Source organism: Corylus avellana, chromosome 2, assembly GCF_965113065.1.
Source record: "Corylus avellana chromosome 2, dhCorAvel1.hap1.2, whole genome shotgun sequence".
NCBI lineage: Eukaryota > Viridiplantae > Streptophyta > Magnoliopsida > Fagales > Betulaceae > Corylus > Corylus avellana.
Genome location: NC_142491.1, coordinates 7,758,168 through 7,769,039, shown reverse-complemented (window position 1 = coordinate 7,769,039; position 10,872 = coordinate 7,758,168). Strand labels below are relative to the sequence as shown.

At 34.3% G+C, this 10,872-nt stretch overlaps 1 protein-coding gene across 1 annotated transcript; it reads left to right on the top strand.

The window, feature by feature from the left end:
• The first annotated feature begins 2,898 nt into the window (after nucleotides 1–2,898).
• Nucleotides 2,899–10,872, top strand: LOC132167013 (3-hydroxyisobutyryl-CoA hydrolase 1). The gene is made up of 14 exons (XM_059577906.2): nucleotides 2,899–3,008; nucleotides 3,430–3,510; nucleotides 4,816–4,884; nucleotides 5,588–5,651; nucleotides 5,959–6,038; nucleotides 6,148–6,231; nucleotides 6,974–7,058; nucleotides 7,696–7,781; nucleotides 8,106–8,227; nucleotides 9,167–9,227; nucleotides 9,411–9,512; nucleotides 9,726–9,827; nucleotides 9,909–9,950; nucleotides 10,403–10,872. The coding sequence occupies exons 1-14, from the start codon at nucleotides 2,970–2,972 to the stop codon at nucleotides 10,538–10,540; spliced, it is 1,155 nt and encodes a 384-aa protein (XP_059433889.2). The 5' UTR covers nucleotides 2,899–2,969; the 3' UTR covers nucleotides 10,541–10,872.

Genomic DNA, 10,872 nt, shown 5'->3' with positions numbered 1-10,872 from the left:
CTTAATTTTTTAAAATCAATTCAGTCAAAATGCATGTATGGTATTCCTCGTCAGCTAAATGTGAGACTAATTTATCAAAGTTTTATAAATTATAATATTTCTCGTATTAATTCCTAACACAGAGAGAAAAAGCTGGCAAAAGTTTGAAGTCAGTCAAAATTCTGAAGGTGAAAATGCATACAAGAATATTCCTCTTAACATCAACAGCTAGCTTCTCTCGTGACTGGCTTTTTTTTATAAAAAAAAATTATTTTTTTGACAAAAATGTGAAGTCACTTTGACTGTACCATATATAATAAGCTGATTTTAATTAGGGGGTACAAGGGAAGCAATTATTAATCGTTAACGACCGTAATCCGTTTGGTAACCAGCGATTCAAGAAAAAGTGTTAGTTACATATGTCTGCGCTATCATCTCAAAATGATTAATGCCTGTTTGAGATTGCGTTTGAGGGGCCTAAAAGTACTTTTAACGCTCAAAAAGTCTGTTTGAAGAAAAAAGTACTCGTTTAGTAAAAACATTAAACACGTTTTTAATGGTTTAAAATAGGGGTGAAATTTAAAACCGCCTAACCGCAACCGCTAACCGCTAACCGTTATAACCGTTAACCGCTAACCGCCTAACCGCCTAACCGCTTTGAAAGCGGTTAGTAAAAACCGCTAACCGCCTAGGCGGTTGCGGTTAGCGGTTAGTGGGTTTTGGAAATCCGCTAACCGCTACCCGCTAACCGCTTTTTTTTTATATATAATAACAATAAGTTGTGAGTTTATGAACTTTTTTTGGTTGATTGAAATGAGCCTCAAGCTTCAAATTTAACCATATATGTTGGTTTTTTTGGTTGCTTGTGAGTTTATGAATTTGTTTGTGTTTTATTTTATTTCTATGTGTGAGTTTATGAACTTGCTTGTGAGTTTATGTATAAGACTACAAGTGAAGTGATGATTTTGTTGTAATTTTATTTGTATATTATATGATGTGTAGATTTGTAGAAGGTGGCCAACAAGATTTTGGTATATAGCAATTTTTAATGCTAAAATAGCCATGGAAAGGGAAAAAAAAAATGTTTAAAATGAGAAAAAAAATGTTTAAAGTGAGCCCAAAACCGGCCCAAACCCGGCCCAAAATCGGTCCAAAGAAAAAAGCCCAAAAAAAGAGGTTAGAAAAAAAGCGGTTATTCCAAAGCAGTTAACCGCTAACCGGGCGGTTAACCGCTACCCGGTTAGCGGAGGCGGTTAGTAAAATTTACTAACCGCCTAGGCGGTTACGGTTAGCGGTTTTAGCCACTAACCGCTAACCGCAACCGCTATTTCACCCCTAGTTTAAAAGGCTTAAAAATAGCCAAAACGCACTTTTGGTAAAAACTTAAAAATGAAGCTTTTGAAGCTTTTGCCCAAAAGCTCTTTTTTTACTTAAAAGCTCTATTTCTTAAACGCAATCCCAAACAAACTCTTAGTCAATTTGGAGCTTTCTTATAATTTTTTATAAAACTCTAATGTAACTAAGCAATGATGTGAGATTTATCACTCATAACTATTTTTATAAATCAACTAAGTTATATATGTTGGCTACTCTTCACCTTCCCAATATGAAACTGAAAAAATTTGTGGGTCTAACTCATCTTATAAAACCGGTTTAATAAGAGAATGTTGCCCACTCTTTATAAATTTGCCCAATTAGGTCTTGTCTACAAGCAATGTTGGATTATTCCTTAACACCCTCCGGTCCTTCCCTGACGTGCAGGCCAGGGTCCTTGTTAGGGGGTAAGTAGTGTGGGCCTCATTCATCACGTGGTAGGCTCTAATACCATAAAAAAATTTGTGGGCCTAATTCATCTCATAAAACTGGTTCAATAAGAGAGGGTTGCCCACTCCTTATAAACATGTCAAAGGTCTTGTCTACGAGTAATGTGGGATTATTGTAGGGGTGAAAACCGCTAATGAAGATGGTTATGATTAGTAGTTTTAGGTTTTTTCAAAACCGCTAACCATTTTAGGGTTTTTCAAAACCGCTAACCGTATATATATATATAGAAACGATGTCATATGTAATATAATATTATCATATTACCAGAGAAACGACATTATTTTGGTTTTTTCTTTTTTAAATTTCTATTAAAAAGCAGTTAATGGATTTTACTAACCACCTAGATGGTTGCGTTTAGCGCTTTTAGCCAATAACCGTTAACCAGAACCGTCTTTTCATCCATAATTATTCTTCAACAGAAACCGGGGTGTTACATATAGTAATAGTAATTAAATTAGAGGATGGATGAGAGTCAATCTATGTTTACATTCCACCCAAAGGTTATGCCCTAAAATTTTATAATTCATTGGTCATTAGGAAATTACAACTTACCTTGCTTTGCTCGGATGTAATTATGACACAGGCCAATATTCCTAGTTCCTTTAACAATTTTACTTGCAATTATGTCTACAACAGCCCTTGAACAACTAGCAGTAGGGCATGCACAAGTGAATAAAGTACAATATAGTTAAAGTCAAGCTTCATTCTTTATTGACACTTTAGTTTTGAGAAGGAAGCTTCCTGCTAATGTTGGATAATCTAAAAAAAAACAGTGTTTGAATTTTTATGAAAAGTGGTTACCGGTTAATCACTGGCATTCAATAATTGCATAACTGTCGGTGGCGGTTAATCACTAACTAGTATAACGATTGCAGTTGCTTTTCTAATAGCCGCAACCGTAATTGTAAGGGCAGTTAGCAGTTAACCGTAACCAGTTTCAAATTTAGTCTCTTTTACTAATGGCTTTATTGTAGCGACTTGTGGTCGCCGTTATAAGTGAAAAAAGTTTTGATCCCTTTCGGCTTTAAGCCTTTCTGGGGCGACATTTTTCGACTTAATAAATCCCATACGCTAGCGCGAATTTTGATCCCAATCGTGAAAGTCACCACGCTTATCAAGAACCAGCAGGTCGTTTTACACGCAGAGAGCTTCACAAGCAGAGAACCATGGCTCCGCTCAATTCTACCAAACCCGAGGAGGATCAGGTCCGTCCAGTTCTTCGATTTTCAAGCTTTTCACTTTTCAATCTCACGCTACGTTCTAGAATTCAATTCATTTTCGTGCTTGGTTTGATTTTTCATCAGTTTGGCTGGCTTATGACAGGATTAGCTATCAATTATTATGTTCGAAGCAAGATTATGATCTTCAACATTTAGTAGAGCGATTAATTTGTTTATTCTACTTTCTCACTCTTTCTGGAAAACCAAACAGAGCGTTAGCGTTCAGTTAATTTCTTTTGCAATCACTGGAGGAAACTCCGTTTTTAAATCAAGATATTTCACTCTGATTAGCGGATTAACAGCATGAATTAAAACTATTTGGAAACTACGTGATATTGTTAAATTAGTTCTGAATTTTGCACTAACCTCCTATCATATTTATCATGATTAACATTGCATGTTTCAGGTTTTGGTTGAAGAGAAATCGTATGCAAAAATATTGACGTTGAATAGGCCTAGACAATTGAATGCCCTTTCATTTCAAATGGTATGGCATATAAACTATTGGATACTTTGTGTTTTTCTTGAATTATCCTTTGCATTAGAGATTTAGAATGCCTAATTTGTTCCTTGAAGCATCTATTGTATCAAAAATCTTATGCTTTTTAATTAAAGATTTTTTTTTTTTTTTTTTTTTTTTTTTGTGGCTTACAGCATTTTAAATGCCTAATTTGTTCCTTGAGGCTTTTATGTCTCCTTCTTATCAATATAACTGGTGGAGACATACTCTGCTCATAGCAACTGTATGAATAAAAAAAGAAAAAAAATCAAAGAAACTTGGAGCGTGGTTTATTCTAAGAACATCAGTTATCATTTCTTTTCAGGAAAATTTCTTGTAAATGATCACGCAAACATATATTGGTTGAGTGGCAATACTTTGTGCTCTTATTTTTCTTCAGGAAAAAAATAATAATAATGCAATAGAGATTGTTCTGTTTAGTGAGTACTTTCTACCAATTCCTTTGAGGATTGTCTCGTGAACCAACCTTAGGTTACCAACCGTAGTTGTTCTTATTATCTACAAGCTCAGCTTTCTGGTTGGTTCAGAAGTAATTGTCTAGTATTTACTTGGCTAAGAGTTATTCATTCCCTAGTCCAGTTTTTTCATTAGTTTCGAAGAGCAGTTTGAAAGGAGCCAGTAATTTGACATTTATCTCAGCACATTGTTCTGAAGTTGCCAGCCAACTCTATAAACGTGGTTGGGTTTATCAGGTTCAGTCAACATGTCGGGAAGCATGCATTATAGGATATCTATCCAAGCTTCTATCCAATACTTTGAGTTAATAATTTTGACTCTTTGATGAGTATATCTATCTGCAATCTATTTTGCTGTTGCCTTGGTTTAAAATTGGATTCACTTATCCTTTGAATACTATTTCTCGAATATCAATGATTTGCAATTTCTAGTCCCTTTTGGTGGATAAACCTTCTTCTGCTACTTTTCTTTTTTTTTTTTTTCTGAAAAAAAATTATTTTTAAATCTGTATGTCCTTCTCTTGTCTTTTATGTCCACCAACGATTGAACCTGGGAGTTTTTGCCCTTTTTGTTCCTCTTATGTGGTTTTTCTCATTCCTGTTACTGGTGATATATCTGGTTTGTGTAAGATATTGCTATATATCATTTCAAAAAAAAAAAAAAGAAAAAAAAGAAGAGATATTGCTATATATACCTGTTTCAAATGCAACAATACATGTGCATGAATGTGATGGTGTAAATAAAGTAACCAATTTGCTATAACATGAAATCTAGAACTAGAGTTTAATAGTTCTATCTTTTTCTTTTTAATTATAGATTTCTCAGCTATTGGAGCTTTTTGTTGCCTATGAGGAGAATTCTAATGTCAAGTTGGTAATTGTCAAGGTACTCTTCTTTTATGATACAGTCACCAAGTCTTATCTTCAAATTGTATTGTAAATAAACCAGAAAGAAATTCAGTTGCATCTTGGAGGATGTGAATTTAAAAATCTAAGTAACGGATATCATTTTTATGGAGATTATGTTTTATTCATTTATAATGTATCATTTTTTCATATTTTCTTTTAAGGGAGCTATTTTGTTTGATTACACTAAATACTAATATTCTCCTAGTGCATTATTGTGATGGTTGTTTTTGGTATGTATTTCTACCAACTCTTTTAAGGCTTGTGTTGTGAAGTTAACCCCTAGTTGTTGCTGTTGGTTCGAAATACAAGCCCAGCATTGTAGTGAGTGCAGAAATAATTTTATTTGATTTGATTTTTGTTAAAGAAAATTGATTTGACTCCTTTAGTTATGTTCACAACTTGTTTGAAAAAGCAACCTTCTTAAGGTTGTTAACTTGCAAGACTTGAAGAACCTAATAGTCATCCAATTTAGTTTGTTTCCTTTATATAGCTTGGAAATGTTGTTCATCTGCAGAATTGCAGGAGTTTTAAGAAAGTTTCTCATCCATTCATGTAAGATAGGTCTTTTACTTTGTTTAACTGATTCTTTTCATAAGTTAAAAATTGTACGTGCAACCTTTTGTCTCGGCTTCACTGAGAATGCAATCTTTATGGCATAATCTGTTGTCCTGTTTTTGTAGGGAAAGGGAAGAGCATTTTGTGCTGGTGGGGATGTTGCAGCTGTTGTTCGTGATATTAATGAAGGTATATGTTCTTTTTATTGCTTAATGGACCACTCTGATCCTTAACATTTAGAATATTGATGGCCTACAAACAAGGTTCAATCTCAGCTGATATGGAAGCATCTTCTTCTTCTTCTTTTTCTTCTTCTTCTAGATTCTAGCTTGAATTTCCTTGGAATGTTCTTTTCCCTTTTCTGGTTCTGTGGTGTCCTTCAATCATCTCTTCTTTTGAATATGCTCGATTTATGTGTCAATAATTTATTTTGTAAGACGTAAAGGAAATGAATGCAAAGCATATAATACTGTTCTTTCATATTTGTATGTATTAGGTAACTGGAGCTTAGGCGCACATTTTTTTTGCAAGGAGTACATCTTAAATTACATTATGGCAACATATCGTAAAACCCAGGTGACCCAGTTTTTTTAGACTAGTAGCATTTTTGGTTGAGTTAGTTTTTGCATCTATCTTCCGCATGTATATATTCTTTCTTACACATTACCATGAAAAATTGTTGAAGGTTTCAATTCTTAATGGGATTGTCATGGGAGGTGGGGCTGGCGCTTCAATACATGGTAGATTCCGGGTTGCAACAGAGAACTCGGTATTTGTCTCTTTATCTCTAGTTTAAAGTTATATAGAGTTTTACTTCACCTTGTGGAGGTGAATGTTTTTTTGATAAGTAAATCAATTTCATTAAAAAGCGCAAAGGGGTGCAAGTCTACGGAGGGAGCATACATGATAAATCCCCTACAATGGAGAAAAAAAAGAACAAAATTCCAAAAATTCCATGATACTAGAAAAATGAGGACTACTAGACATCGCCATCCATGCATAAAGGGATTTGAGCATAACAACGGATTTAAGTTGTTCCATTGATCTCTCACAATCTTCAAAGCTCATTGTGTTCTGCTCTAATATTGTCTTATGGGGGAATGGGGTGCCATCTGAACTGTCTGTTTCCCATTTTAACATTCTCTATGGGAATAAATATAAGTGAAAGATCATGTAGAAATGAGTTGGGTTCATTTAATCTACGAAAATGGTAAAGAGTTCTTGATTTCTCTGAATATCTCCAAATTTAGAAGTCCAAGAATTGATTTATTTTGCCAGGGTCTTTGGACCAAGTGGCATCTTCTCTCACTACAAACAATTGATAGTGGAGGGTGAGATCACAAGTTCAATCCCGTTTTGGTACATGAGTTGTTTCTACATATTAAAAAAAAAAAAAAAAAAAAGATTTGAACTGTTCTCTCCTTTTTCTATTTTTCTGAGGAGTATTATTTTAGATTTACTAGCTCTAGCTTTCTTGGTTAACATGTATTCTAATACTGTACTTGTTGCAGGTCTTTGCAATGCCGGAAACAGCTTTGGGACTCTTCCCAGATGTAGGTGCCTCTTATTTCTTGTCAAGACTCCCTGGATTCTTTGGTAATGCCATTTACATTCTTGATCAATCTACTCTCTTTATTCTTTAAAAAGGGAGGTGAAATTTAATTTCATTAGTCGTTCGTACGATTTTAGTCAGCTTATCTGCAGCTTGGGAGTTTCATTGGGGATTAAAGTATTTGGTTATAGGGATCCACTTATAAATTCCTAGCACAAAAGAGAGAGAGAGAGAGAGAGAGAGAGAGTGAGAGAGAGAGAAATAAAACAAAAGACAAAATTGGGATCAAGTACTCAAAATGGGTGGTTACATCTCACTAAAAGTTGAAGAAACAAAGAAACTGGTAACTAATATTTTGAATAAATAAAATCTTAGAATGAGCATTGGTGAACAGACCATCATGGGTACTGGTTCTGTCTACCATGCAAATAATCTTCTAGAAAACTCAAAGTTTCATAATTATCATCAGAATAATAGGTGATTTGACTTGCAATTCGAATGAACTCCAGTGTTTTCTCTCGCTCCCCCCCTCCCCTTCCCCTTCTTCATTTGCATGTAAGGTTATATTTGGTTTACATGAAGGTTTCATTTTGTTTTGATTTTTGTAGCTACTGTCATGAAGTTATAGATTTTGATCTCATTTGTGCTTGAATATTCATTATATTACTAAACCTTTGGCAGGAGAATATGCTGGTCTTACGGGCACTAGGTTGGATGGTGCTGAAATGCTTGCATGTGGTCTTGCAACTCACTTTGTCCCCTCAGCGGTAGTATTTCATCCTACTTTTAATTATTGGATTTTAGATATATAGTGCACAAAGTTCTAATGAAGAAAAAACATCACCTTGCTTGGTTGAGGAGTAGTGTTAGTTGGAAACAGTAACATGCATTGGCATGGTTTTGCTGGCATGTAGAGACTTTGCATGCACATTATGATTGATTGTAGTTTTTCTCTGGACTAAGTTTCCTGTTTAAGTTTTTCCTTTTCCTTTCTTTTTTTGATTGTAGTGTTTCTATTAAAGCCTTTATCCTTTAATCAGGATATTTATGCAATTTGAATGCCTTCTTATGTGTTTTTAGTTATTGGACAGAGATTGTCTTTGTTGGAAGAAGCACTGCACAAGATAGATTCTAGTGATCCGGCCATTATTTCTGCAATTATTGATAAATACTCACAGAAACCTTATTTGAAAGAGCAAAGTGCATATCACAGGTAATTTCTGTGTTCAAATTAATATTATTTGTTTTAGTTCTAATTAAATGGCCTCTATAGCTCGTTCATATAACTGTATTCCATGTATGCCAAGGATTTTTAACAATTGTGGTGGCACTTTAGTCAATCATGAAGTTAACTGCTCTAAGTGAACTCTGTATTGTCACAAGACTAAAATTGTCAATGGAAAATGCCTAGGTAGTAGTGCCCCCACCTCCCCCTTCTCTTCACCCACCCTTTTCTTTCTAATGATGGCCCACCCATGTAAATTAGGTTGAATGCAATAATGCAATTTATTTATCCATGTTATGCTTTAATTGTGGGGCTTGTATTAATTTTTTTTTTTTTAATGTGTATTTATTTTTTTGCCTGTTTTGCATGCATGTCTCTGAAATAAAATACAATTTAATAATCTCAATCCAAATACTTTTTGTTACTTGAAAAAAGACATAATAATTATAATAAAATGACAACCTCAGGTCTTAGATATCTATTTTGTTATGCCTCATATGAAAAAAGCTATATCGATAGGTTGTTTGTATCATCTTAGCATACAGCGATGTCACATACATATATATAAAGGAACTACATTTCAAATATCATATGGTGGAAAGGTTCATTGAAACCATTTTTGTTAGATAAATGCTATATACTGGACAAGTATCCACATTCCATCCATCAAAGCTGATGTGGCGTGGTCCCCCAACCGAATGGTGGGTGGAAATAGGTTTTTTGGTTGGAGGATCACTCCACATCAACTTTGATGGATGAAATGGAAATACTTGTTCATTATATAGCATTTCTCTTTTTGTTAAGCTGCCTATCTTGCCACCATCCATGATCGTCGAACTTCTATTTTTTTTTCTTGATAAGCTCAAGATCCTCATTTCTATTCATCCAAAAAAAAAGATCCTCATTTCTGTGGCTATATGGTTACAGATTGGATGTCATTGATAGGTGCTTCTCTCGAAGAACAGTTGAAGAAATTTTATCTGCCCTTGTAAGTTATTGATATTGGATTGTTTCCACGTTCAGGAACTGAATTTGATATCCTCTTTGCTAGTTGTCTTACGGAAAGTTTGCTTTTGCTTTGAGTACTAGTCTTTTACTTTGGGTGTTTGCAGTGTGCAAAGATAAAATTTTAACCACTTACCTGACTATGTTCTTATGCTTGCTATTGTAGGAGAGAGAGGCCTTGAATAATACAAAGGATGATTGGATCTCTGCAGCAATTCAGTCACTGAAGCAAGCATCTCCAATGAGCCTAAAAATTTCTCTGAGAGCAGTAAGGAAACAGAAAGCCTTAGTAATGCCATTTCATTCAGTGCTTTTAAGTGCTAAAGACTGCTTTGTTGTGTGGTTACCACTATAAAAGAAATTGAGTTCCCCTAATATTTTTTATAAATAAAGACAAATTACAGCAATCATCTGATGAAGAAGTTGTCTAAATCTGCTGAATATTTTTCCCATTAAATGTTGGTTCTCTTCTTGCAAACAGATCAGACAAGGAAGGCTCCAAGGTGTTGGTCAATGCCTTGTTTCTGAGTATAGAATGGTTTGTCATGTCTTGCGAGGAAAAGTCAGCAAGGATTTCATGGAGGTTTTCAGCTTACTCAAATATTTTTCTTCTCCTAATTTCTTCTTTTTGTGGATGATTTTAAAACCTCACGTTTTAATGTAGGGCTGTAGAGCTTTACTGTTGGATAAGGATAAGAACCCAAAGGTAGACCGACATTTTGTTTCTATATCTTTATATTTTGAGGAAAATATACTTTAGCCCTTTGAGCTACTACTACATTTTTATTTATGTTTCCAAACTTTAAAAAGTGTGACATCAGGCGTCCGATACTACCACCGCATGCCAAATGAGACGCTTTTGTGTTTTTCTCCCTAAAATACCCTCACAATTATCAAAAATAACCACTTGAAAAAAGTAATTAGGGGGCTAATTTGAAAATGGCCACCCTTTTTGGGAAATAAAAACGCAAAAATGTTTAATTTGACACGCAATGGTAGAATGGGGGAACTTGATGTCATTTTTAAAGTTTGGAGGTATAAATAAAAATGATTTTTATTTAGATTATCCATTCTCAATAAGTTTTATAAATATAGATTTCTATAGGCTTATTTGGTTATTTCCATCCTTGGTTTCCTTATTTATGGTTTTTCATTCAGTGGGAGCCCTCTAAATTGGAGCTTATTAGCGATGATATGGTGAACTCGTACTTCTCTATGGTGGATGATAAAGAGTGGGTGGATTTAAAGCTTCCTGCAAGATCCAAATTGCCTATATATGCCATTGCGAAGCTTTAGTGTATCATGGTGAAAAGAGGAAATTGCTTCACTATTGATTTCTAAGCCTAGTGTTTCCTAGTTTTGGGTTTTTTATAAGGTTTTGGGAGCCAAAACTTGAGGGAAAGGTAGAAGCACCCAACCCCAGTCAAATAGATCCGAATTTATTCTTACTCCAAACCCAAAAAATAAATATTTCTTTTTTATTATTATTATTATTAGAAAATGATATTATTAAGTGATATTCCAGTCATTTCTTATATTATTAGAGGTCTAGGATTAAGTACAATATGGAGTCTTGTGATATTTAAGATTCCTCTTAATCTTGTTAATATATATTAACTAGAGTTAAA

Excerpts from the sequence above, each read along its gene's own strand:
- LOC132167013 (XM_059577906.2), top strand. The coding sequence starts at position 2,970 with ATGGCTCCGCTCAATTCTACCAAACCCGAGGAGGATCAG. Across the intron at positions 3,511-4,815 it reads ATGCCCTTTCATTTCAAATG|ATTTCTCAGCTATTGGAGCT; the intron begins GTATGGCATATA and ends TTTTAATTATAG. Across the intron at positions 7,059-7,695 it reads AAGACTCCCTGGATTCTTTG|GAGAATATGCTGGTCTTACG; the intron begins GTAATGCCATTT and ends AACCTTTGGCAG.